The 27,315-nt window shown below is 43.6% G+C and overlaps 3 protein-coding genes across 5 annotated transcripts in view; 2 read left to right on the top strand and 1 right to left on the bottom strand.

Moving 5' to 3' along the window:
- The first annotated feature begins 167 nt into the window (after positions 1–167).
- Positions 168–10,634, top strand: si:ch211-197h24.6. Its single transcript, XM_035526346.1, has 12 exons — positions 168–276; positions 2,257–2,320; positions 4,512–4,542; positions 6,431–6,508; positions 6,606–6,745; positions 6,865–6,990; positions 7,186–7,231; positions 7,422–7,496; positions 7,596–7,978; positions 8,289–8,393; positions 10,146–10,239; positions 10,458–10,634. The coding sequence occupies exons 2-12, from the start codon at positions 2,270–2,272 to the stop codon at positions 10,478–10,480; spliced, it is 1,152 nt and encodes a 383-aa protein (XP_035382239.1). The 5' UTR covers positions 168–276; positions 2,257–2,269; the 3' UTR covers positions 10,481–10,634.
- A 101-nt stretch (positions 10,635–10,735) lies between these two features.
- rbm12ba (RNA binding motif protein 12Ba) lies at positions 10,736–13,529 on the bottom strand. Its single transcript, XM_026996102.2, has 2 exons — positions 13,408–13,529; positions 10,736–13,183 (listed from the first exon to the last, which is right to left on the bottom strand). Exon 2 carries the CDS (start codon positions 13,179–13,181, stop codon positions 11,778–11,780), a length of 1,404 nt encoding a protein of 467 aa, XP_026851903.2. The 5' UTR covers positions 13,182–13,183; positions 13,408–13,529; the 3' UTR covers positions 10,736–11,777.
- A 115-nt stretch (positions 13,530–13,644) lies between these two features.
- tmem67 (transmembrane protein 67) overlaps positions 13,645–27,315 on the top strand; it is a 26,477-nt gene continuing 12,806 nt past the window's right edge. For all 3 annotated transcript variants that reach the window (XM_035526612.1, XM_035526613.1, XM_035526614.1), the window contains exons 1-16: positions 13,645–13,849; positions 14,458–14,546; positions 14,628–14,718; positions 16,071–16,170; positions 16,308–16,377; positions 16,706–16,780; positions 16,870–16,932; positions 19,596–19,750; positions 19,970–20,078; positions 20,494–20,580; positions 22,391–22,456; positions 22,569–22,725; positions 26,699–26,822; positions 26,952–27,057; positions 27,136–27,192; positions 27,290–27,315. The exon at positions 27,290–27,315 is cut by the window's right edge and continues 73 nt beyond it. In XM_035526612.1, coding sequence (XP_035382505.1) covers positions 13,651–13,849; positions 14,458–14,546; positions 14,628–14,718; positions 16,071–16,170; positions 16,308–16,377; positions 16,706–16,780; positions 16,870–16,932; positions 19,596–19,750; positions 19,970–20,078; positions 20,494–20,580; positions 22,391–22,456; positions 22,569–22,725; positions 26,699–26,822; positions 26,952–27,057; positions 27,136–27,192; positions 27,290–27,315 — 1,574 coding nt within the window. In that variant the 5' untranslated portion in view covers positions 13,645–13,650. The remainder of the gene's footprint in view (positions 13,850–14,457; positions 14,547–14,627; positions 14,719–16,070; positions 16,171–16,307; positions 16,378–16,705; positions 16,781–16,869; positions 16,933–19,595; positions 19,751–19,969; positions 20,079–20,493; positions 20,581–22,390; positions 22,457–22,568; positions 22,726–26,698; positions 26,823–26,951; positions 27,058–27,135; positions 27,193–27,289) is intronic.

The raw sequence follows: 27,315 nt of genomic DNA on the forward strand, positions 1-27,315 counted from the left end.
TCTCAGACAACAGCCCTCCAATGATGTTGGTCAACAATAGTCATTTCTGACAGTATTTTTCACTGGACAGCGAAACTGATAATTACACAAGACACATACAATAGCCAAGAGTTCTGCAGAAGGTGCTCCGACATGACTTTGATTTTGAAAATAATGGCCGAACACAATAGTGCGCCTCATGCCTGTTTATAATTATTAAACCCCAGAAGCGTCGTAAAGGTTGTAAACGTTTTGGATGACTGTCAGATTAACCTGCTGCTTAGCATAAACCCCAAAGTAAGTGCACTGAGTTTTTGGTTATAGCTTTTCACATGCTGGGACAGCAATGAAGTTGTTATTTTAAGAAGTAACCAAGGTTGTTGCGTTGAGTCATTACTCACGCTAACGTTAGCTAGCTAGCCTGCCACCTAGGTTAACGAAGGCAGACGATGAAAGCTAGCCATCTTAACTTGTCAAGAAAAAGGTTGATAGCGGTAGCCCAACTATTTTTAATCGAAAACAGTTCGATATTTGCATTGCTGGTATGTTGTAATCAAGTTACAGCTAGCTAAATGTTACTCACTGGCTTTAGAATCTGACTGTGTAGAAGCTAGCTATGATTGTATATATAAAAATGAGAGAGAGAGAGAGAGACTTGAAAAAGTATTCATATCCCTTGAACCTTTCCACATTTGTTCATGTTACACCTACAAACTTGGATGTATTTTACTGGGATCTTATGTGATAAACCAACACAAAGTAGCAAGTAATTGTGACATGAAAAGAAAGTGATGGATGGTTTTCAAATTTTTTAATAAATTTGAATCTGGAAAAGTAACATGCATTTGTATTCAGCCCCCCTGACCCAATACTTTGTGGGACCACCTTTTGCTGCAAATCATTTAGGGTGTCTACCTACTTTGCACATCTACAGGCTGAAAGTTTTGCACATTCTTCTTTGCAAAATGGCACACGCTCAGTCAGATTGGATGGAAAGCATCTGAACAGCAATTTAAGTCTTGCCACAGATTCTCAATGGGATTTAGGTTTGGACTATGATTGGGCCATTCTAACATACAAATGAGCTTTGATCTAAACCAGTCCATTGTATCTCTGGCTGTGTTTAAGGTCATTGTCCTGCTGGAAGGTGAACCTCTGCCCCAGTCTCAAGTCTTTTGTGGCCTCCAACAGGATTTCCTCCTTGATTGCCCTGTATTTAGCTCCATCCAGCTTCCCCGTCCCTGCTGAAGAAAAGCATCCCCACAGCATGATGCTGCCACCACCATGTTTAAAAGGTGGCGATGGTGTGTCCAGAGTGATGCTCAGTGTTGGAAAGCTACCACACATAGCATTTTGCATTTAGGCCAAAAGGTTCAACTCTGGTCTCATCTGACCAGAGCACCTTCTTCCACATGTTTGCTGTGTCCCCTACATGGCTTATAGCAAACTGCAAACGAGACATCTTGCAGCTTGCTTTTAAAAATGGCTTTCTTGCTGCTCTTCCATAAAATCCTGCATCTACTAAATGCCATAAGTGTAACGTAAGAGCCAGATTTGTGGAGTACACAGCTAATAGTTGTTCTGTGGACAGATTGTCCCACCTGAGCTGCGGATCTCTGCAGCTCCTCCAGAGTGACCATGGGCCTCTTGGTTGCTTCTCCAAGTAGTGCTGTCCTTGCCTGGGCTGTCAGCATAGGTGGATGACCACATCATACTCCTTCCATTTTCAGATGATGGATTGAACAGGGCTCCATGAGATGTTCATAGCTTGGGATATTGTTTATAACCTAATCCTGCTTTACATTTTTCCACAACTTTATCCCTGATCTGTCTTGTGTGTTCCTTGGTTTTCATGATGCTGTTTGATCACTAATGTTCTTTAACAAACTTCTGAGGGCTTTACAAAACAGCCGTAGTTATACTGAGAATGAATTACACACAGGTGGACTCAATTTGTTAATTTGGTGACCTTTGAAGGCAATTGGTCACACTGGATGTTATTTAGGGGTATTAGAGTACAGGGGGGCTGAATACAAACACACGCTACACTTTTCAGATTTTTATTTATTTAAAAATAAAATTTGAAAATCCTGTATCATTTTCTTTTTACTTCACAACTGCTTGCTACTTTATGTTGGTTTATTACATAAAATCCCAATAAAATACATTTATGTTTGTAGGTGTAACATGAAAAAAATGTGGAAAAGTTAAAGGGGTATGAATACTTTTTCTGCTGTTGTCAGATTTGCTTGTAAAATGTATTTATTTTCACGTTAGAGTTACTCGCAGAATGGACACGCCAGAAAATCCACAGAAGAAAGCTAAGAACGCTGGCCGGAAGGTGAGTTTATATGGGGCTTCTTTGGCCTTGGATCGTGAGCTAGTGAGTTAGCTACTTAACGAGTAGCTGAGAAGGTGGGTCGATAGCAAACAGCAACAGTTGCTGGAAAGACACATGACCTTTCAGGCAAAATAAAACCTTCGTGAAACGTGTAAATAGTTGTTCCAAAAAAAAAAAAAAAAACTGACGACGGAAAAAACGAATTAAGTGACGCAGTGAATTTTAAGCGAGACAATGTTGTTTTACCGCTACTGATTAGCGTTTACTCAAACCAATGTTTCTGAGGTGAGGTTTTGTAATTTTATCAGAATTATTAAAAAAAACACGATTTTATTGAGATTGATTGATTGTTTTTGTTTTAATCCAGGCTGAGACACTGAGACTTGATCATAGTCAACAGGTTTCAATGCGTTTAAAAAAAAAAGAGATGATCTGCCATTTTGGGTGTATAGCCTATAGCCAAACTAGTGTGGCTGGGGAATGCACTTTTGTGCTGTCACATTATTGATACTGTCATAGCCAGGACACTTGAAACTTTAAGAAAGGATGCCATTTGAAAGTAAAATATAGGTCTTTGAACAACTGGGAGCACATCTTGTAGTAGATAATGAGTCAAAAACAGTATTTCTGTCATTTTGGGTGTATAGCCTCTAATTAAACTAGTGTGACTGGGAAATGCGGTTTTGTGCAGGTAGTATATTCATACTGTCACAGTCAGAACACATGATTCAAGAAATTGCCATTTTGAAATGAAATATAGGTCTTTGGATAACTGGGTGCACATCAGGTACTAGATCAGTGAAAAACACATTACTTCTGTCATTTTGGGTGTATATCCTGTAAGTAAACTAGGGTGCATGAGAAACAGATTTATGCTTGAACTGTGACAGTCATAGTCAGGATACTTGTCCAAAATATAGGTTTTTGGACATCTGGTAGCACATCTAGTACTAGGCTGTGAGAACGAGATGTGCTCCCAGTTGTCCAAATATGTATCAATGTAGGTACCAGCACAAAACTGATTATCGGCCACACTAAGGTTTTAATTGACAAAATTCCTTCTTACTGTTCATGGATGGATTTTTGGTCAATGTATATTTTTTTAAAATCTTCATGAAAAATATTATTTCTTCATACGTTTTGATTTTTGTCTATTTTCTCTTTTTAAATGTCCTTTAAAAAAAATTAAAATTAATGAATTACCGGGACTTGTATTTTGATGGAATTTGATTTACTATTGTGGAAAGTGTTGCTAGAATCACAATGCTCCAATTAATGTGGCTAACTGCAATGCATACTACATTAGCAAAACGATCTAGAAAGGCCTCTGAAAGCGCAGTCTAGCTATGCATCACCAAGCTCACACATGGCGCGACTGATGGCGTGCTTTAGCAGCCATTACATGCCACGTGATTGCAAAGTACCTGTGAGGTGCACCCATGACCCCTGAGCTTTTGTTTCGGGGTCCCACTCTGGTTGAGCCTCTCAGCCTTGCAATTAGAGAAGGGTTTTGATTGAGCCATAGTGCATTGTAATATGTTATGGCTCGGTTGTCTATAGAAAATGAAAGCTTGTCAACAAGACCTGCAGGAGCAGCTCCACGTGCACTGGTCAGTGCACGTTGGTTGTTTGACATTTTAAAATATGTGATTCATATATAATTTCTAGAAATATAGTTCACTCTGTAAGATAAGGTTAATGACATCTGACCAAAAACCGATACCGGCGGTGTCTGAAATCTTACTTTTCAGTGTCGTTTATGATTTAAAAAAAAAAACAAAAAACAAACCAACTTTTAACCACAAACACCAGTGCGTAAGCACTGCTAAGCTTTGTGATGTTCGAAGCTGCTCCATATATTGTGCAGCTTGCACCCTGACTTGTAACCTGAATAATTATTCTCTGTGCTCTCTTCATGTCTCGCTAAATTGCCCCCATGCTGCTGTTTAGTATTGGGGAAGGTGGTGTATTACTGTTCTTCCAGTGCAAGTCTGTGGACAAGCAGGGAGAGTGAGTTGAGGAGGCTCTTGGTTGGCTCACCCCCGCATTCCTGTCTCCAGCTCATGGAGAGGAGCCCAGAGGAGGATGGGCCGTCCCGAGTGTGGGGTGTTGCACCCCACCTCACGTACTATACTATCTCTAACTCCTCTTTGTCTCTCTTTCTGATGGTTTCATTTGTCATCTATGACAGAAAAAGCAGCCAGTCCACAGTGGTGACATAGGTAAGTTCCGCCCACAGCCTCCAGTTCTGTTCTTTGACCTTCAGTGCACTCTGGCCTTGGTGATGTCATCACCATGTGCCACCTGTGGGGTCCTCAGAGCTGTAGAGCTCGCTAAATTGCCCCCATGCTGCTGTTTAGTATTGGGGAAGGTGGTGTATTACTGTTTTAAACAGTACACAGATACAGCTCCTGTAGCTGTTAGTGAAAACTTTTTGAAAACGATTTGGACATATTTGACCTTAAATGTGCATTCCTTTTTAAAAATTGATAGTTTAACCTACTCTGAACAACATTAGAAACTTCAACATATAGTCCTGTATCAAACACCATAGGTCTGCCTGGAAGTATTGTGCTGTGTCATTGTGACACACAGTCACTTAGGAAAGTTAAATGAGCTGCTATGCCTGAGAGCTGGCTCTTTGGTCCGGTGGTCAGAGATCACATTTACCTTCTGTTGGTCCTGGGTTCGAGTCCCAGGTAGGGTGGCTGCCTTCAGCCGTCGTTACACATGGCGTTAGTAGTGGGGTGGCAGGGATCACTCCATCAGGTTGATGAACCCACCCCTGGTGTGAGGGGATGGTGTAGTCCAGTGTGAGGACCCCTGATGAGGGGCATGGGTATGGCCCTGATGGAAAGGGCAGTTGTGTGTGGAGGGACACGTGGGGACACTCAATGGAGGTGTGACGGGGACCGTCAACCTCCAAAGGGGAGAATGGTATGATGGAGACCGTCACTTAAGAAGGTTAAATGAGTGCTCTGGCTGTTGAACTGGCTCTGTGGTCCAGTGCTCAGACCTCTGGGTTCAAGTCCCGGGTAGGGTGGCTGCCTTCAGCCTTCCTTACGGTCACTGTTTGCAGCCCAGGGCGGCAGGAGGATAATACCTAACGGTGCAGCAGGCTGCGAAGGGGTTCTGAAAGACAAACATGGCCACTGAGGTCATTCTACATCATCAGGCGGAACTGTGGACGAGCTTGTAAGCTCCTGGCTTGGGCTCTTTCTTGCTGTCGCGAAAGCCTGTTAACAGTTTAGTTCACTGTCCCAGTACTGGGTAAACAAGTACTAAACAAATGTGGAGGAACCATATTGATTGATTGGTTTCAAAACCAGTCAAAAGATTAGCATCGAGTGTCTGTCTGGTTATGGTAGTCTGTGGTGTTGAGGGAAAGGATGCAAAGGAACAAATGAAAGGGAGGGGCTGTTTATTGATTATTGGTGGGGGCAGCAGGCGGAGAAATCCGTGCACCTGATCTAGGTGCTGTATGGAAGAAAAAGTGCTAGTTCGCTCCTGATGTCATGCCGGGACGGAGAGGAGAGCAGCGTGGAATGGGCTTCTAGAGCTCAGGCGTCTTGTACTCCATTCTGCGTGCGCCTCAAGATGCCTCGGCAGTGGAATGAGTGCTCCGCACATCCAGAAAACCTAACTGCCTTTGCTCCAAGGCATCGTAGGTTTCTGGAGCTCCGCGAAGTATAGGAACCCCTCAGCTGCACTGTGACTGGCTCTGAAGCAGGACTGTTGCTAGGCACTGTACTTTGACCAGTGGAATCGGTCAGGGCTTGTTGGCTGGTGCCTTCTGCCTGATCATTTGGACAGAGACGGTTGAGTTTTTACATGTTGTTCAGCGCTCAAATTCATCATGTGGCTCACTTCTTTGGCCACAGCTGTTTTTTTGTTTTGTTTTGTTTTTTTGTCATTTTTTTTTCTCTCTTTCGGAACTGCTGGACGACGGTGGTAAGAACAAGGGACTTGCGTGCTCTGGTGGGTATGAAGGTACAATGAGGTCTTGTCCTTGTGTAGAAGCTTTAAAAGAGCAGTTCAGTCTTGTGGGGATTTGTGTAGCAGCGTGCTGAGCAGTCTAGACCTTCTTCTAACTCCTGCATGTCCCACCAGTGTTCACCAAGAATGGGGCCATTCACACCATACCCGCTCTGAGTAAGCTGCTGAAATCTGCCACAGAGCCAGTTATTGGTACGTAACATGCCTCATTGCAAAATGCGGCTTCTTGTGGAAATGGGTGAATGTTGATTATTGGTGGGGGTGTATGCGCGGGTGCGTGTGTGTGCAGGCCTTCAGTACATATGGGAGTATCGCAGTCCCAGCAAATCAGTCCCTCCCCATTACCAGTGTAAGCTGTGTAAGGTACAGCTACTGCAGCATGAGATGGCAGCCCATATTATCGGGTGGAAACACTGCTTCCGGTACTTGGTGAGATCCGTCCTTGTGCATTAAACCACATAACAAAGCGCCGGAACACACAATACTCGCAACCTCTTAAATGTTTGTACGGAACTGACACGCTCTCCTGGCTCTCTGCTGGGCAACAGAAGCGGAGTAACCCAGAGAAAATGGCAGAGGAAGAACCGGAAGTCGCCAAAAACCCAGTGACCAGACGGGCCATCAAAACAGCTGCCATGGAGGTGGAGAAGGCCGAGGGCAGAGGTCAAGTCAAGGTATTCCAGCGCCGCTCCTTGGATGCGTTTACACCAGCATTTTTGCGTGGGCATTCCAGTTATATACTTGAAGATTCAAGAAGGTCTGAATGCAGACAGAAGACAACTTGCAGTAACTACTGCATCCACTCAGAATGATTTGTTGATCTGTTTCATTTGCTGATCCTAACACACAATGACCTGCGTGCTCTCTAGGTCGTCATCAAGGAGCCGAGTGACGTGCCAGCATTTCAGAACATGAGTGAGCCAAACTCTGCATTTCAGATGAAAGATGTTATACCTTGAAACTTCAGTTCATACAACTGTGAAACCATGTATTATGTTAATATTACCATAACTTTATTTGTCAGAATTCCTGTACAAGCTAAGGGCTTAGATTACATAGCAATCAGTTCACCGTGTGTGTGTGTGTGTGTGTGTGTGTGTGTCAGAGACTGCACATCCTACTGTGGGAGGACCCGGTGGTGCAGGTATTCTTGGACCAGCTCCTAGAGGCCTTCATCCAGGTTAGTGGGGGGGAGGGGGGGCACACAACCTATGTAAAAGTTTTGCAGTACTCATCCAACATCCGAACAGCCATTCCACCGTTCCTCTCTCTGTCTTAGGTGTACCTTTTGGTGGTTTTCCTGACCTGTCCTTCCCAGGAGACTTCCCTCCTCGGGGTGGACTGTTACCCGATTTTCCCCCCATGCATTCTGTCCTGTCTGATGGTCCCATGAGGAGGGGCCATTCTGACATGGGTCCCCTCCCCAGTCCCGGGCGTTATGGAAACTCTCTGACTGGACCCAACAGGGCTTTTGGCAACCCAGAGAGCATGCAGCGTTTTCCCAGCAGCGGATCCGTGCGAATGGGCTTAGATGGATTTGGCATGGGTCCACGCAGCGATGGAGCAGGCAGGCCATATCCCAATGACCCTCCCATGAACGCCAATGGCAGCAGAAAAACCTCTGAGGGAAACAGCACCCTGACAACACTTCTCAGATATCTGGTACAGATTCTGTCCTATGTATGCTACTGTTGCAGTGGTAGAAGTGTGGAGTTTGTCTAGAGGGTGGAGCTGCTGACCTTAAATTGGGTTGCATTCAATTTTGGACTTATTAACTCTTACCAATGGAGTTAATGTTCTTAATATGTCACAAGAGCAGTTGAAAGTGATCGCCAGAAACTAGTGATATTTTAGAAGGTCCACACTTACCACCTCGTGCTAGGTATTGCTATTTTTCCCCTCACTTTAATGGACAAGTACTCTCTTCAATACTTTTAATTGATTTTATTTGGTTTGTTGCATTTAATTTTAGGATACATTCCGGATTGAAAATGAAGACGATGCGCAGGTCGTGCTGAAGATCACACAGAAGCTCACAGATGTGTTGATGGAATACCGCCTCAGAAGTATTTCCTCGGTAATGACCCATATGGATACAGATGGGGAAGAAGACAGCCACAGTGGAATAACAGGGGATGGGGGATGGGAGGTGGAATTGTCTATAAAGTGGAGATGAAACACAAAACCCACCGAATAATTGTGACCTCTGTAATCCTGCACTTGATAAAGTACAGAAGCAACAGACTGAAAGCAAGAATTAGCTTCTTTAACTTGAATATAATGCAACATACCCTTACGGGGCTTAATAATCAGATGCTAATGAGTGCAGACTAAGAGCTATAATCTTAACCAAGAGACATGTTCTAACTGACATTGTGTGGAAGAGTATTTGGTCCGCCCTCATCAGTGAAGCGATTTACAAATGCCACTATGAAGTGTGTGTGATTCCACACAACTGAATGGTTATGTGCTCATAGGTAACCTAGCCAACAGATTAGTTGTCATATGGGTTAGTTTTACCTGAGTTCAGGGTTAGTTGAGTTTCATATGATCTTAATTAGTCGTCCGCTGTAGCTTCACACTGCTTGTAAAGGTTTTCTGCAGTATTTTCTTACATTAAGCATGTTTCAGAACCACCATGGTGGTATCTGGGGAAGGAACAAGGGCGTTAAACTCGGGGTATTTAATTACCCCGGTGCCTGTGTCTTGGAGTGCGCTATCGTTCCATTATCCCTTCTGCCTTCCCATTTCCCAGCAGCCTGCACCAGTCCCTGCTCACGGGTGTGTTCAGGACTGATAAGTGTATTAAGCGTCTCATTACTGCCCACACCTCAGTTCGGCAGACCCTCCCGAATCTGACATGCCCCTCGCTGTCCCTAACAGCACTTCACTTACTACTAACGTTTGCCTACTTCTTCTGCTAAGGCTGGCCCAGTGCTTTTCTGTTTGCCCAGGCCTGATTCCTTTCAGTGTGAGGTGAAGAGTTAGATTTGTAAATATAGATGCTAGGGCAACTACCTTATTATTTCCGCAGTTTTCTGCATTTCTGAAAACTACAGAAAAAACAGAATGAGGTTAGATGTTTCCATGCCTGCTCAACATTGGCTATGTAAAGCGTTGTATCATTTTGGTTCTTTGCTGACGAGTGAAACCTTTTTCAGAGGAATATAATGTACCCTTGGTTTTGTGTCCTTATTTAATGTAAGATATTTTTAATGTTTGTGCGAAGGGCTGCTGCTGAGTTACACAAAGAATGTCAAATTTATCTAAAAATGTTTGAACACAGGTTACATACCTAAAATAACATGTTGACGATCATAATTCACATGCTCCAGACAGATGTCATAAAATGTACAGTATGCTTCCAGCTTGACCGCATTTCCCTAAATAAAACTGCCTTAGCCAGTCCTTGAATTGGTCTGTCCCTGAAATGCCCCATCTCTCTCAAATCTAATCTGAGGCGAAGAAGCATCAGCAAAAAACAGTCAGCTCAACATTAAATTACACGTCACCAGTTAAAGTTGTTTCTGTATCTGGGTATTGATTCACATGTATTTACACATGCAGTGTAGGTCTGCCCTGATAAGAGACTCGGTCTCGTTAGGGCACAGACGTCCAATCGGTGTGTTACGGGCGGCAGCCTTCCACGTACCGACCCCTCTCAAATGCTTAAAAGGCCCTCGGATTCAGATTTGGACCAAGTAGTGCTGCTGTGCAAACATGGAGCCCTAGTTTTCTGTCACCACTGCTGACAATCAGATGAATTTCCACAGGGCAAAGAGACATGTGTCGTCCATAACCCCAATCCCCCCCCCCCCTCGTTTTCCAGGTGCCTAGTATGGATTCCAGTTCCTTGAGCAGTATGAGCTACTCTTCACGACTGCCCCCCAGTTCCAACGACAGGCTTCCCAGCAGCATGACAGGTGCGAAATCTGCCCATACGTGCAGCTCTTCCTCCTCCACTTACCTCTGCAGCCCACCCACAGGGTCGTCCGTCTTCATCTGAGAAGAAAGGCTCGGAGCATGCAGTGTCTCCTTATTCTTTTAAGCCTTCCCTGGGTTGAGTGTAATTTTAGCTGTGTGAATTGTTCATTTCTGATATTTTGTGCCCCCCCCCCCCTTTTTTTTTCTTCCCCAATAGGCCCTTCCAGATTCTATAACTGAGGAGCACCCGGATCCTGCATTTGACATTTGTTTATCTGTCAAACTTTCTTTTTGGACCAAATTCTAGATTTTTAATTAGGATTTTATGTTCTTTAGTTTCACAGGTCATACTCAAATCCCATTCAGCATGTTAATGCAAGAGTGTAATGACAACTTCAGTGATCTTAAAGCTTACACTATATATATTTATAGGGTGTTTGGAAAATCTTTTTACAGTAGAATCAATAAAAAGTTTTTTAAAATGGCTGTTCATAGTATTTTAGTTCATCACTATTAGCAGTCTGTTGTATTTTTTTTCCCCTCTCTTCTCTATTGTGCTATGGCTCATAAATCATGTTTAGACATCCTTAACCAAAGCATGGGAGGGGACTGATGACTAACGGGTGTAGGGCTTTCTCATCCGACTTCCGCTCAAGTCCAGCATTTGCGTGACTTCTGTACTACATCGACAGAGCAGCTTTTTAAAGCTAAACAATTAGTTGAGATGAGACATAAAACAGGTTTTGTAACTTGTTCAATCACTTCAACAATCTGTTAGTAAAGACAGATGTGTTACAGTGTTCAAGATTCAGGCTGTCGCCATTTGCAGAATAGACATCCCTACCTGGTCATTTTCTGCCATGTGGATCATCAGACCCTCACCCATGCTTCCATTGACCAAAGACCTCATACATACTTCTATACACCTCATTAGGCCAAGATGACTTACAAAGGTCACATCACAAGGCCCATTTTTCCCAGTTGTTTTATTGTGTGTTAATGTTTAACAATCATGATATATTGGCCAAGGCTAATATTGTTATATTGCTTTGCCACTTTTACAAAACTTCGAAAAGCAGTCAGCAATTGTTGTACAGGCATTTTTTTTTTTTGTACAATCCAGTTCCTCCAGACACTTCAGTTTTGCTCTGCCTCAATTCCCAAATACTGTACCAGGCGTTCTGGGATTTCCATGGCTTGGTTCAGTCACACTGGAAGACGGGATTGAGCCAAAACATTAACTGTCTGGGAACGCCTGCGGACTGGACCGAGAAACCCCGTTTCACTTCAATAGTGCAATAATCACCTCTATCCAGCTGTCTGACAAGGAAGACATTATGGACATTTCATGCAGGCTAAACTGCAATTCATACATTCACATTTGAAATCGGTGGAGCTTGTGGTCAAACGCCACATCTGTCTTTTATGTACATGCATGTCCTCCTTTTAACCAGTGATGTCATTGGTGGGAAAAATAAAAATCAAAAGTACAGACAAAACACTTAGTGGAGCGTTCCGACCCCCAGCCCCCAGTTCATTATGCTTTGTGCAGGATGGCCTTGGTTTGCTGTGGTGAAACACACACAAGCAGGATTTGCTCTCCCATGAACAGCTTGCCGTTCAGGGCCTGCCGGGCATCCCTGGCCCTCTGCTCGCACGGCAGCTGCACGACCGCCTCCCCGATTCCGCGGCCGTTGTCCTCCAGCAGCGTGACGTTCCATTCGCAGACGCCGTACGCGCCAAAAAAGTCACTCACTTCCAATTTGCTCACATCAGCAGGGAAATTCCGAGCATAGATGTAAGACAGGGTAGTGAGAGCGTTAGATGATGCCATATTGGCCAGTTTGTTCTTGTGCAATATTTCCCTCATTTTCTCCTTAGTAATAGATGATACACTGATAGGTTTGGTGCCAAAGAGGCTACCGTCCATGTTCATGGCCGAAGCATAACCCTCAGGGTGAGAAAACACAATGAAGGCGGTGGGTGTCCTTTCCCCCCACTTATTCAACACATGGATGATTTTGTTATTCGGAATGTTTGGACATGAAAACAGGCCTCTTATCTCAGTTTTGGTGATGTTCTTGGGAAGGTTCTGCACCATGACACAGTACTCTGTAACAAAGACCATGGTACCTGCACAATGGCGTCTCCGAGAGCCAGGAAGCAACCTGTCTTCTGAGCAGTGCTGTTTTGGAGAGCCAGCAATCAATCGGTCTTCCAGGCGCCTTTTACCTGAATGCAATTCAGGAGAGAGCCTCTCCTGGTCCGAGGATGTGGGAGTCTGGGTTTTTTCACATTCCTCCACAGCATTTGTCCACAGCCTCTCGTGGGCCAGCCTGACCTGAATGCTGGATCCCAGCTGGGTTATGCGGCTGTACTTCAGGCCTCTCTCAGCCTCCTCAATACTCACCACCTTCACTAGACAGCACTGGTCACGACCTTGAAAAACATTCACCATAACGTCTAACACAGACAGCGCACCAAGGAAGTTGTAGATCTCCTGCTTGGTGATCGTGTTAGGAAATCCATAAAGGCGAAGATAACCTGGTTTGGAGGACCTGATCTCTTCTCCCCTTATCTGATGTTCACACAGTTTCACTGAATGCGTAACTGCTGTCTTGGGCGCTGGGTTTTTTGCCACAGAACTGCCTTTTTGCTTTTTTAACTGCATCGTCATTTTATGTTTTAGTTCAGCAAAGCTGCTGATATGAAGGGTGACGGTAGATCCTCTGAGGAGTTTCCCAGATTGCCGGATGGCTAGTTGGCCATCTCTCTCGCTAGTGAATATAATGAAAGCTTCTCCCAACTTGCCACCAATGATATGCACCGCACCGTCAGGGATGCACAAGCCATGAAAGAATTTGCGAATGTCTCCAGATCCTGCTTCAACGTTCAGACCCTGTAAACGAAGTATTACAGCCATGCTCGGCAAACTTGTCATACCTGGGTGGGGAAAATGACAAAAACAAAACTAAGCAAAGTTTCAATAAAAAAAAAAAGGTCTTCATGGCAGAAGTTTGATTTCGTGTTAAGTCCCGAAAATCGAAAGCGATCCTCACAACCCGCAGGCTGTTTTTGTCCGTAGCTGGCAGGAGCTGAAGCAGTACTCATCGCAAGGTGTGGACACCGCGGGGGTAAATGTTTTTAAATGAAGCCCAGTAACTTACCTTTTCACGTTTTCGTGAAACAACCGACCGATTCTAATTTACAGTCTTATCGAAAAGCAGTACTTCGGCTCGGAGGTGGACGGCAGCCGCGAGCCTCCTGTAAGAACCTCTCATCGTGTGCGCGTGTGTGTATATACGTGGATTTTGGTTTCCGTAGCGCGAGCCCGCGACTTTTTAAAGGGGCGGAGCGAAAGGACTTGTGGGTGCCGCGCGGGAAGGGGCAGGGTCTCGGTCTTCTCTACCATGGCGACGGGGGCGCTGAAGTTGCGGGCGTTTATTTACGGATACATTTGCATCTTCTTGTTAAAATCCGACACCTTTTCCTGTGAACAGTTTTCTGTTTCTTTTACACAACCGTCGGACTGTGGCGTTGAGAACTATTTTGATATTTCGAGCTTGTCTTGTGTGAAATGTGGACCAAACCAAATGAGCAGTAAATCAGGTATAGCTAAGCCTAGCAAAGCCAGATAACGTTAGCGAGGGTTATCCCACCGAGGGCTGGTCAGCCACCGGCTCTGGTTAGGGAGCGAAACACAGCTAGTACATCAGATCCTAGCGTAAACGGGTTCTTTTTATGAGTGTAACAAAGCACGAATAGGTTTTCTTCATTTCGCTGTGAAATCATATTAAACAAAGCTTAACCTAGCAAGCTTGTCGAGTCAATCGTCCGTTACCGTAATACCACTGTCAGAAAGCCAGCCAAACGGCTAACTTGATCATTTGGATTGCGAGGTTTGCCTGGAAGGGTAGTTAGTTAACGAAATGACAGAATTAGTTAGCCGTGTAGCAAGCTAGCTAGGTTGATTCTCTTAATGGCATGAACGGTACTTTAAATGTAACGGTAGCTTTCTTTGTAATCTGCTTCCAAATAAACGCACAAATATTGGCACTGAACACTGTACCCTGTAACAGTGTATTTGGCTTGATGGGTAATAAAATGAGTAACCTTAGTTTATTTGAATGGAAATGTACAGAAATATACCAACAAAACCGATTAGTTTTCCCCGCAAGTTAATTGCTTCATGAAATATGTTGTGATCTCTGAAACAGGGTTCAGCTGCGAGTGTCAAACAGGTTTCAAAGTGCTAGCCAGCACTGGAGCGTCCATCACATGTCAGAAGTGCTCGGACTCCGCGCCGGTACCGGCTCGGCGGCTCGGTTTTTACATGCATTCATGATCGAGACTTTTAGCGGCGGAATATAACGCGCTTTGTTTGTAGGGTGTTACTCAGGATGGATACGGTTGTGTCCGATGCCCAGGCAGTCCGGCTGAGGACGGCAAATGTCAGTGCCCGACGGGAAGCATCCTGGGTGAGTATTTGTTTTGATCCCAAGGGTTTAGAATGCATTTCAAATGCGCATTTGTTTTCAAACTGTGTGATAAAAGCAGAAAGTTCACACTAAGACTTTTTTATGAAGTCAGTTATTGATTAAAGACGCCTCAGTAGAAAGTGAAGGTCTTTATTATCCCCTTAACATGCACTGTCCTCAATGGCATAGTGACCTCTATCCCTAAATATCTGTAATGACATTCAGTGTTTGTTATAGGGCTGTTCAGGAGCAACATATATACAAATATATGAACATGTCATCAAAATCTAAAATCATGTAATTGTAAGTTTACCTGTGGTAAAGTATTTTTATGGAAAAATCTTTGCAGCATATAGCCCAGTCCTGAGTTTTTAATAATTTGTCGAGTGCCAGGATGGAATTGATTGGTCTGCATGTTTAATTCACCAGGGGGAGTCCGTTTGTGAACTCTGTAGTGTTTTAGTGAGAGAGGAGCAAAAGGCACTTCCTGCGCTCATTAGGCCCGGTGCTACAGGAGAAGCCAGAAATCCTGATTATATGCAGTGAGGGCCACAGGGGGCCAGTGGACTGATTAGGTGCACACTTCTTCATGCATAAACACCCCCCTTTTGTTGGGCACATTGTGATGTGTGTGGGTGTTTGTGTTTGTCTGTGTTCTGTGGTGGAAATCTTGCTGGACAGGTTCGAGAAGCAATATAATGATCGCAGCAGTTGCTGTGCTATGAAATGACTCAGAGGCAAAGGTAAAGCAAAACGCGGTTTTATTCGAAGACTCAGCCCGAGGGCATCTCAGTTTTACACACACACACACACACACACACACACACACACACACACACACACATCTGTAAGGGGCAGGTGCCTCCCCCTTTCTGTTCCCACTCTTGTACTGTTCACCCTAAGCAGTGAGAGAAAGGAACAACTCCCTACTAAGAGCTGTTTTGTCTCACTGCACTTATCTTCCCAGCAAGAGCATCAAGAAACTAGGAGTAGGTTCAGATAGTGGGCAAGGTCAGAGACAGAAGAGGAACCGTCTGTACCATCCTGACTTGCTTCCATGGCTGCACAAACAGTTCAAGAGTTTGATAATCTATAAATTTTCCATTACAGTTCACATGTGCAGAACGAGTTTATTTACTCATTTTAGTCTGTCAATACAATAAAAATCTGCGGCCATTATGAACCAGTCTGCTAAATCTTTCCCTCCCCGTGATGTAAGGTGTTGAGAAGATGCACACTTTGGAGGCGCTTCATAGCAAGCAGCAGTAACCTATCGGTCTGATATTTCTGTGAGTCGACAGACCTCTGGAAGCCTGTGCATGCTGTACACGTGACACTCTGTATTTTGGCAGTGGAAAGAAACCTGAATGGGACTCTTCTCACAGTAGCCGCGTGTGAGGCTTGCAGTGGAACAGAGCCTGCCTTCTCTGTCCCAGATCCCAAAGGCAACAGGTATTCCTCCTCTCCCTGCCCATCACTGTTGACTACTGTAATAGGCATCTCATCTCTGTCCTATATCGTGGTCTTTTTGTGGTGGATAAATGTTTGTTTTTTACCTGTGGTGTGTGTGTTCCTTTGTGTGTACCTAGGTGCGTGAGATGTCAGGACTCCTTCATAAACACGTCTCAGTCCTGTACATGTGGGTCTTCGAACACCCTGGTAAGACGAATCAGATCATTAGCACACACTAATGTGCTGTGTAGTAACATATGGACTACAGTAACACACCGGCCCCACGAGAGTTAAAAGGTGCATGTCATACATGTCATACATTTACAGCATTTAGTTGATGCTTTTATCCAAGGCAACTTACAATTCTGACTGAACACAACTTTAGCAACTGAGGGTTAAGGGCCTTGCAACAGTGGCAACCTGGCTGTGGTGAGACTTGATCTGACAACCTTCTGATTACGAGTCAAGCACCTTAACCACCGAGCTACAACTGCCCCTGTCATGCCTGCCAGTCCTTGTGAATTTCTCTCTGCAGGCCGGCGGAATGTGTTTCCCCCCCAGCAACCTGCCCCCCCCGAGCAATGTGCCTAGCGTCTACTTTGCTCAGCTGGTAAGCAGCCTGCGCTTACCGAGCCCTGGTGTATATATGAGTCATTTCCAGTGCCACTTGCTGACGTGCTAATGACATCTGTGGGTCAGGGCCTTGCTGTGCCGTCGGCGTGGCTCTCCAGTTTCCTGTACTCATCTGCAGCTGCATGTCTGGTGAGTGTACGTACACGCCGTGTGTGGGTGTATCTGCATGTGCGCGCGTGCGCCTGTGTGCATGTGTGCCGACTACCTGCGTCATCTCAGTGTGGTTTACCACAACCTTCCTATTTTGCGTTTATTAAGAAAAGAGCACAACATGCCTGATCACGTCTCTGAGCATGTTCAGAAGCACCCAGGTGCTGTTTCATTGATTTGTGCTACTGTAGATACACGGTTTATGTCTTACCTCAACTGAATGTTTTTATCCAGGAGGGTCAGAGTTTATACAGGAGGCACAGGCTTCATTCCAGCTCAGTGGGCAGTGAGCAGAACAAGATGTCTTTACCACTTCACGTTTGCTCACTTTTGGTGAAGCCCATAGTTTGGAGTGCAGCTGGGTTTGATGTACGGCTTGGTGCAGCTGCGTCACACCCACATCCTCTGTGTAGAGGCATACTGAGCATCATAGACATGCGCACACACACACACTGGCATGTTTATATGGCACCTTTCTACAGCCAAGGTTGCTTAACCAGGCTCCAGTAGCTCCACAAAAGCTCTATTAGTTCACCAACGTGTTCAAAGTTATAAATTCAGATTTCAAATAAAGAGACAGACTCAAGAATTAGTTGAAGAGAATAGCAAGTCTAGTTGTTTATTGCAAGTTAAAGATAACAAACATTTGAGGCACCCTCTGGGGAATGTCTGATGGGTACACAGGAGTTTAATTTTAATTTTTCAAGGGGGATTATATAATTGCCCTGCCTTTTTTGATCTTTGAAGTTTCAAACATTATGTCCAAATCACACATTATTTACCATTATGAAAATTGATATTCAGTACCAGTTATACAAGTTAAGAGTTTGGTACCATTATCTCCAAACTAGGGACTTCTCTTTGATCTCATATGCCTTTCCAAAATTGATAAAAATGTTTCTTGAATAATCCGCTTTGCTCCTGCTCTGGGGCCTTGAAGCTCTCTGTACCATGACCCAAGATGCCCACAGAAACATTATAAATCTTAATGCTTTCAAACACGGTTTTGCACCACTATGCATCTGTTAGAGTCCTTCCAAGCCCACTATAGTGTGTTTACAGATCACATTATGGAAATACAGAATAATACTTGGCTTTTCTTTTACCCCAAAACATTTTATTACCTCCATAAAATGCCAAAACCCTGCTCGTACTCTGGCTGGCTCCTTAGTAAATGAAACCCTGTGTAGATGGCTGGCACTATACAGAGCTGATGTGTGAATCCTGGGCCTCTGAGCCTGACCTCCCTGGACTGCAGGAAGGTGCCCCATGTGCCAGGCTGCTTAGGGCACTCCCCAGTGCTCCAGCGTTTTCGAATGCCATCATATCCGACCCGAACCCTCTGACCGGCTAAGCCCTTACAAGAAAGACTCTCTGCAGCGGAAGAAATCTGTTTGAGCCCGGAGGGATGGCAAGTGAAGAGCTTTCAGGCCTTTTCCTCCTACGTTCTTTATGGAGAGGGCTTCTGGTAAATTGTAACAGGTTGGGGATCATTTTACGTGGACCACCTTGCCCCATTCAATTCAATTTAGGGAAGAGCCATCGCCATCGTCATCGCCCTCGTCATCGTCTCTCCACTAGAGTGTGTAGTTGTTTCCTTTGCTGCCTCTGAATGGATTCTCACTAAGCGTCTGTTATTAAACATTTAAATGAAACATTTGGTAGTAATTCCTTATGGCTTATCAACTGTTCTTTTACACTTTATGGTAAGTTAAAGTTCAAAGCAAAAGCAACTTAATTTATTATGTGTAGTCAGTTTGCTATTCAGTGTGGATCAGAGGAGTGTCGATCCTAAATCCCCAGTTAGCTGATTTTGAACTTATACATTCAGGTATCAAAGAGGAAGAGACTCAAGAATTAGCTGAAGAGAATAGCAGGTCTAGTTGTTTACTGCAAGTTAAAGTTAAACATTTGAGGCTCCTTCTGGAGAATGTCTGATGGTACACAGGAGTTCAATTTTTATACACTTTTCCAAGGCAGAGTTATATAATTCTAATTATATTTCTGAGTACAATTATATTATAATTATACTTATTGATCTTTGAAGTTTCCACCATTTTATCCAACTCGTACATTATTTACCATAATGCAAATTGATATTCAATACTTTTACCAGTCGGAGTTTGTACCATTACGTTCCAAAAGGAGACTTCTGTTTTAAAAACAAAAGACTTCATCTTACATCTGCAAGGTCTTTTCTGTACCATCCTGTGCCTGGTGGAGGGATGATGTGCCTTACACAGAGGTCTGCAGAGGCCCCTGCTCTGTAAACATACCATTTTATAAGGATACAGAATCTCTGTGATCCTTTATGTTTTATGTTGGCAATATTTCTAATTCAATGTTTAAACCTTTTTCCTGGAAACATTCTTTTCATTATCTTGGGAGGATGGATTCCCTTTCTGAGTCTTGGTTCCTCTCAAGGTTTCTTCCTCTTGCTCTCTGGGAGTTTTTCCTTGCCACAGTTGCATTGGCTTCCTTATTAGGGGCCTGGACCCAGATTCTCTGTATAGATGATTTCTGTAATGCTGATAACAAATGTTGTAAAAACCACTTTAAACTTTTGAATGGGATTGAATGTGACTGTATCTTTGTGTGTGTCTGTGTTTGTGGCTTGGCGGTGTATTCATTTTGCCCTGTAGCTGTTCTCCAATCGGACAGCGTGTCAGGCTCTGGGGAACATGTGTGTGTTGAACATGCACTCTTTGAGCACGCTCAGTAACGACGCCTGTGGCCTATACAGCACCATCTACAGAACCACGGCAGCACAGGGCAACAACCAGGGTATCCCGTACTGGTTTGTACGCACGCACACACACACACACACACACACAAAAGAGCCAGGGCATATACTGGTACATGCACACATCCCTTACAGGTACACGCGCACACACACACCCTCACATATGCAATCGCACAAGCGCACACACACAAGCATTCATGCACTTGAAGGCATGTGCTCATAGACACAGATACAGGAAAAAAGTAAATATGACATTGTGCACTTTAACTCCAGGAGGGTTAGCTTGCCTTGGCTGTATTATGGAGAACAGGCTGGCTTGGCATCGAGAGTCCTGCAGACTGACCCACTGCCTGTAGGGTTCAGCTTCAAAGGTGTAGATCGGGTAAGGGAATGTGGTGATGGCAGGGTTCCCACTGGTCACCAAATTTCTAGAATATCAAGGAATTTTAAAACTTCTGTTCCAGACATGGAAAGTCTGTAGGTCAAGGCATGCAATTTTATATGTAGCGTCTTTGTTTTAGTCGCCATTTATCAAAATGTTACATTTTCAAATGTTTCTCATACTGCATGAGTGGTTTTTACTTGATTTTTCAGTACCTGTTTAACAAAGGCAGTCTGTTTTTTTTTGTTCACGATAGGTCATGGAACTTCAGAATGTTAATCAGTGATAGTCAGAACATTTGATATTAACATTGTAAATGCTGGCAGATAGCCAACACATTCTGTGTTGTGGGACACTGCTTCATCCCTTCTTTTATACCATATTTGGTGTGTGTTTGCGCGCGCCTGCCCCTCAGAACACCAACGTGGAGCTGTTGGCTGCTGTGTACTCAGTGCGAGGAGAGTTTATGAGATGGGAGAACGTGAGCAGAGGGACCCTGCAGGTAACCTACCACTGCAACAACATGGACAGCCATGACAAGCTCTAGAGGATGGAGACTGGGATTACTGGCCAGTGTACCGAACAGTAAGGCCAGAGGTTGTAGTTTGGGATTACTGGCCAGTGTACCTAACAGTAAGGTCAGAGGTTGTAGTTTGGAATTACTGGCCAGTGTACCGAACAGTAAGGTCAGAGGTTGTAGTTTGGGATTACTGGCCAGTGTACCGAACAGTAAGGCCAGAGGTTGTAGTTTGGGATTACTGGCCAGTGTACCGAACAGTAAGGCCAGAGGTTGTAGTTTGGGATTACTGGCCAGTGTACCGAACAGTAAGGCCAGAGGTTGTAGTTTGGGATTACTGGCCAGTGTACCGAACAGTAAGGCCAGAGCTTGTAGTTTGGGATTACTGGCCAGTGTACCGAACAGTAAGGCCAGAGGTTGTAGTTTGGGATTACTGGCCAGTGTACCGAACAGTAAGGCCAGAGGTTGTAGTTTGGGATTACTGGCCAGTGTACCGAACAGTAAGGCCAGAGGTTGTAGTTTGGGATTACTGGCCAGTGTACCGAACAGTAAGGCCAGAGGTTGTAGTTTGGGATTACTGGCCAGTGTACCGAACAGTAAGGCCAGAGGTTGTAGTTTGGGATTACTGGCCAGTGTACCGAACAGTAAGGCCAGAGCTTGTAGTTTGGGATTATTGGCCAGTGTACCGAACAGTAAGGCCAGATCTTGTAGTTTGGGATTATTGGCCAGTGTACCGAACAGTAAGGCCAGAGCTTGTAGTTTGGGATTACTGGCCAGTGTACCGAACAGTAAAGCCAGAGGTTGTAGCCTGGGATTACTGGCCAGTGTACCGAACAGTAAGGCCAGAGGTTGTAGTTTGGGATTACTGGCCAGTGTACCGAACAGTAAGGCCAGAGGTTGTAGCCTGGGATTACTGGCCAGTGTACCGAACAGTAAGGCCAGAGGTTGTAGTTTGGGATTACTGGCCAGTGTACCGAACAGTAAAGCCAGAGGTTGTAGCCTGGGATTACTGGCCAGTGTACCGAACAGTAAGGCCAGAGGTTGTAGTTTGGAATTACTGGCCAGTGTACCGAACAGTAAGGCCAGAGGTTGTAGTTTGGGATTATTGGCCAGTGTACCTAACAGTAAGGCCAGAGGTTGTAGTTTAGGATTATTGGCCAGTGTACCGAACAGTAAGGCCAGAGGTTGTAGCCTGGGATTACTGGCCTGTAGTTCTGAGGATTCGTGCCTTACATTTTACTGTATTTGACAGTGTCGTATTCGTTGATGCAGGAAAGAAGAGACTGGAAACAGTGCGTTACCTTGTAGCCTTTTATTAATGCAGAGCTCTGGAGAGATCCAAAACAACTTCACGACACACATACTTTTAGTTTCTCTCGCCCTGTGCCACTTCTGCTTAGTGCTTTTCCATTTCAGCCCTCACCTCCGTCTAACTGTCACGCGCACACGTCTTCTTGCACAATCACACATATGCACATCCAAGGCGTTTGCTGTTATTCAGTAATCATGCCTGCACATACAGCAATTATTTTGTTAATTCAAGCATTAATCCTATTCCATTTTATAGATTATTCTCTATTCACGTAAGATTACCATTCACTCAGTTTATGCAATCCCACAACAGACACTCTTGTCTTCAGCAACTTACATATTTATCAGTATGACAGTACGGGTGCCCCCTGGAAACTGAACTCATGACCTTGGTGTTGAGAGTCTACCTGCTGTACCATGTGAGGAACAGAGACATCCAAAGTGCTTGTTATATTGTTCCACATCTGCTGTTTACGTCTCCTAGCTTTGTCCAGACACTACAACCAGACTACAGGCCGCTTTTATGTTTGGGACAGCCTACAAACAAAAAGTGAGTACTGTTTTCCAGAGGATGTGGATAATGCGTGCGTGCACGCGATTGTGTGTGTGTGCGTGTGTGCGTGTGTGCGCGCGTGTTTTGACTGCACGTTTCTTTTTCCCAGTGTGTTCTGTCAGTGTCTGATCTCTTGGCAAGCCAGTCGGAGCCTCTGTTCTATGACGTCTTCCTGGTACAGCAGAAGGCTCCTGGAGACAGGCGTCTGATTGCAGTGCCCACCCTGAATCTCAACCTGCAATTCAATGGCCAGTCTGTCAACCAGGGTAATGTATGTTATAAATGTGTGAAGCAGATACATCGTTATCATCATGATGCATGTGTATGGCTAATTTGCTGCAACTCTCTTTGGTGCACCAAGCAGAGGCCAAAGCATAAAACAAAAGGCAAGGCAAGCTTATTTATATAGCACATTTCACACAGTGGCAATTCAAAGCACTTCACATACAAGATCAAAATTAAAAACAATTTATTTAAACAAAGCCAATTTTAAATTGAGATCTAAATAAACTTGTAGTAAAAGAAATGTTTCAAATTAAAGTACTAAAAGAAAGATTTCAGATTAAATATCTAAAGCTCTGCACTAAAAGATGAAAATAAAGAATTAAATGAAAGTGCATTATAATGCTGAAAATTCCAAAAATGTCGAAAGCCTGGTCAATTAAAAAGCGTTCACAGCTTCTTAAAAGCATGAAGTGTCTGGACTCTTCTAATTCTTTCTGACATCTGGTTCCATTTAAGAACAGTATAATATGGAAACGCTGCCTCTGCATGCTTAGTCTTTCCCTTGGGCAGGACTAACCAGCTAGTTCCTACTGAACTGAGTTCTGCTCAACCCATATCTCTGCACCATATTGGATAGATAGGCTGGTCCTACACCATTATGTGATTTATAAACCAGTAATAATATCTTTGTCAACTCTGTAACATACTGGTAACCAGTGTAAGGATTTAAGAATGGCATGATGTTTTCTTCCTTTGCTTCTAGTGAGATCTCTGGCGGCTGCTTTTTGAATCAACTGAAGCTGTTTGTCTTTTTTTGGTAATCCTATTAGGAGACCATTACAGTAACCAAGCTAGAGTTCCTCTAGGTCTGGCTATGTCAGGAAATCTCTAATCATGTTTGTAAGGAAAAATTTCCTATTTTTCTTAACCCTGTCCCTCTGGGGCCACCATCTGCTTCGCCTGTGTGTGGTTGTTCCTCCTCAGGGACCCTGCGGCACATTTCTCAAGATGAGTGAGACAGAGTCAGAGATGCTGAGAAGCACGCATGCTTTATTCAGAGATACATGAGTGTATATTGAGAGCAAAATCATTGAGCAAGTGGAAATATGTAAATCTGAGTAAGTGGAAATATTTAAATTTGAGTAACTGGAAATATGTAAATTTGAGTAAGTGCAACATGTTCAGACATGATGTGACCTAAACTGTGACATTCAGCTATCGTCAACTCCGGATCATCTAAAAATAAACAACAAAAGAAGCAAAAAGCAAAAGAAAGTAAAAGAAAGCAAAAGAAAAATGTAGCACTACTGATTACGGAATGGGTTATTTACAGAAAAGGGAACTGCACTGTAGGAAACTCTATCAGTGTTAGTTTTTAAGGTGATATAATGCTGATTTAGTAACTGATTTGATATGACTGGTAAAACTGACATTAGTCTATTATTGTGCCATGGTTACAAGCTAGCTCTTTAGATTTGTGGGATTTTTAATCCAATTAGGCAGCTAAATAGACAGTAATGTGCCTCTCATCTGTTTTATCTTTGTTCAACTGCAAAAGGCTTTGGTCCATCCAGTTAGTGAGGTACTCAAGGCACTTACAAAGTGTGCTGTGGGGATCAAAGTTGTCTGGAGAGATGACAAAGTAAATCTCAGGTACAAACTGAAATATTGTAGGACTGGTCCTGAGAATCAAACCTACCTCAAGTATATCCGTTTTATGGTCCGTGGTATCAAAGGCAGCCCTGAGACCAAGCAGTGGTAGAATTTTACCTCCCCAGAGTCTGCGCTTAAATGAATGTCATTAATTACCTGAATCAGAGCAGGCTCGGTACTATGTGTAGTCTAAAATCCTGACTGAAATTTCTCTTTACATCTATTTAAGCATGGTAGATTTAAAAAGGGTCTGCAATTACTTAACAGAGTTGCTCATTACATCGTTCAGTTGATACTAATTCAAAGGCCATGTGTGTAGGTGAATTTTGTAGTTTGTCAACCAGGGAGAAGAGTATTTTGCTATTGTTAATGTTGTTGATAGTGCTGAAAAAGGAACATTGTCTGGCTTTGCATATTATTGGATTGTAATCATGCAGCCTATGTTTTGAAGATTTCTTTGTGAAGCTAAAGTTTAGTTTTATGCTACCTGCGTTGAACTACAGTAGGATTTCTCCATGGTGCTTTCTGTTGGCATGTCATGCTTTTCATTTTAACTGGTGCTGTCTCATCCATAACACTAACAGTTTCTGAGCTGATGATCTCAGCAGACTCGGCTGTTTTGCATGGTGCCGCGCATACAGTGATGATCTGATAAAGCCCCATCCTTAACTGAGGCTGATGTGTTGAGACCCATTGAGGTAACTAAATCCAGAATGTGTCCACAGCAGTGTGTGGTCTGGTGTCATACTGTGAGAGACCAAGACTATGTTGACATTATAAACCACATTGTTTAGTTCCAGGTTTTTGTTAAGAGCAGATTTGACTGTCTTTATGGTTCACATTTCATATTTGCAAGTAACATGTATTGTTGTTAAGATGAATGCATCTGAACTCCGAAATGGCAGGCATGCACAAACTTATACGTTATTGCATGTACACATTGATACATTATTGCACTTTACGCAAGACGGCAAGCAGTCTTTCAGATGTACACATAAAGGTTGAGGAGGAACAAAAAGCTAGCTTTGCTGTTTTTGCAGCTAATGTTGTCTCTGCTCTTCTCTTCCACTGGTTTTTTGACACGCTGCCAGTGCTGGCTGGTGACGAGAGCGCAAAGCTAAGCGCGTATAAATGCAAAAATCCCAAAGTGTCTGTTCTCATTCATAGTGCATGGCCACAAATCAGATCTCATTTACGAATCTCTAATCTGAATTTGAAAGATTGGATTTGTGTATGAAAATATGAACATAGGCTAAAAGGATTTGAACCACTTCAGTATGATAATATGAATATAGGCTAAAAGTGTATGAAATGCCACAATTCCTTATGTAGATTTGTGTGTCATCACCAGCGATTACAAAATGGTTATAATCGGTGGAAATAGATGAAAACATACCTTTAAATTTATCAATAAAATGCTTCAGGTCTCATGGAAGACAAGCATTAAGACTATTTTCTGTCCAGGCTCCCATATGGTGGAATTAACTCCCACTTGCTGTCCAGACAGCAGAGTCCCTTGCAGTCTTCAAACGCAGACTGAAGACCCATCTATTCGTGGAATATTTAAATGACAACTGACCCTGCTCCCATATTGACTGACTAAATTAGTACTTATTTTAGGGTATTGTTTATTACACTGATGTTGTTTAACAAACTCTAGCACTTATCACTTGTTTGAGATAGACCTTATGTATTTTGTACTTATAGGTATCAGCATTGATCCCAGTATTCTAGTTCATTGGTATGTTGGACTCTAACCTACTGTAATGTACTAGGATGTATTCTATGAGTAAATGACAAAGCACTTTTGTAAGTTGCCCTGGATAAGAGCGTCTGCTAAATGCCGTAAATGTAAGTTTAAGTGTAAATGTGTTAGAACAGAAATATCGCATCATGCCATACCTCCGTGAACAGAAGCTCTTGCATAGGTGCCTGCACTGTAGAGATGCTTTGGCATGAAGTGCAGGGCCAGATTGATCGGACTATTGCAGAGCTGCCTGTGTGATAGTGTGATACGCATCTTTTAAAAAAAACAATGGTGATGTCATGATGCACATGTTTAACAAGGATATAGTGTCTGATGCAAACCACCCAAGCTATTTCAGTGCTAATAGCACCCCCTTGTGGCAAATGTCCACTTTTAACGTCTACGTACAAACATTTAAAACACAAGTTAAGCAAACAACTTTTAAAAGCACATTAGAAACCTTTAGAAGCAAAAACTAACTGCCATTGGTTGTTTGAAGTGGGGTTTTTAAGTGCTGTATAATTTTATGCAGTGTGTGTGTGTGTGTGTGTGTGTGTGTGTGTGTGTGTGTGTGTGTGTGTGTGTGTGTGTGTGTGTATATCTGTGCACATTAGCTTCTAACATGAATGGCTGGTACCTGACGCGGAGGTTGGTTCTGGTGGATACTTTAAGTGGGAGAGAGAAGAGTCTAAGCTCCACCCCCCGAGCCATACGCGTGGCCTCTGACTTAAAGATAAGGTAATATATGTGGTGTTTGCATGCATTAGCACATGCAGGAGTGATGCTGCTTTAGCCTGTGCTATCAGTCTGTGCACTGACAATGTTTTGAATGGTGTTGATTATAAGGTTGCTGTGTGTTTTTTGCAGGTTTCAGTTAGTGCCAAGCACACAGAAAGGAGAAGTATATCCCCCTCTAACGACTGTGTCCTACTCCGACATTCTCATCTCCGATCCGGTCAAGCAAACTGTAACTGTAGGTATACCGACATGGCTTGTGTGGCCGTGTGCATGTGTGAGATATTAGGCTAATTTGGACGTGTGTGTATTCTAGGTTTCTTTCTCTGTGGAATATGAGATGGATCAAAATGAAGCTCGAGTCAAAACTGATGTAAGTGCCGAGATGAGTATGAAATACGTATAAGAAGTTCTTTTTAATGAAGAGTGCGTGCACGTTCACGTCCGTGTGTGTGTGTGTGTGTGTTCAGATTGCTCTCGGTGTGTTGGGGGGAGT

This window comes from Electrophorus electricus, chromosome 5 (genome assembly GCF_013358815.1).
Source record: "Electrophorus electricus isolate fEleEle1 chromosome 5, fEleEle1.pri, whole genome shotgun sequence".
Lineage (NCBI taxonomy): Eukaryota > Metazoa > Chordata > Actinopteri > Gymnotiformes > Gymnotidae > Electrophorus > Electrophorus electricus.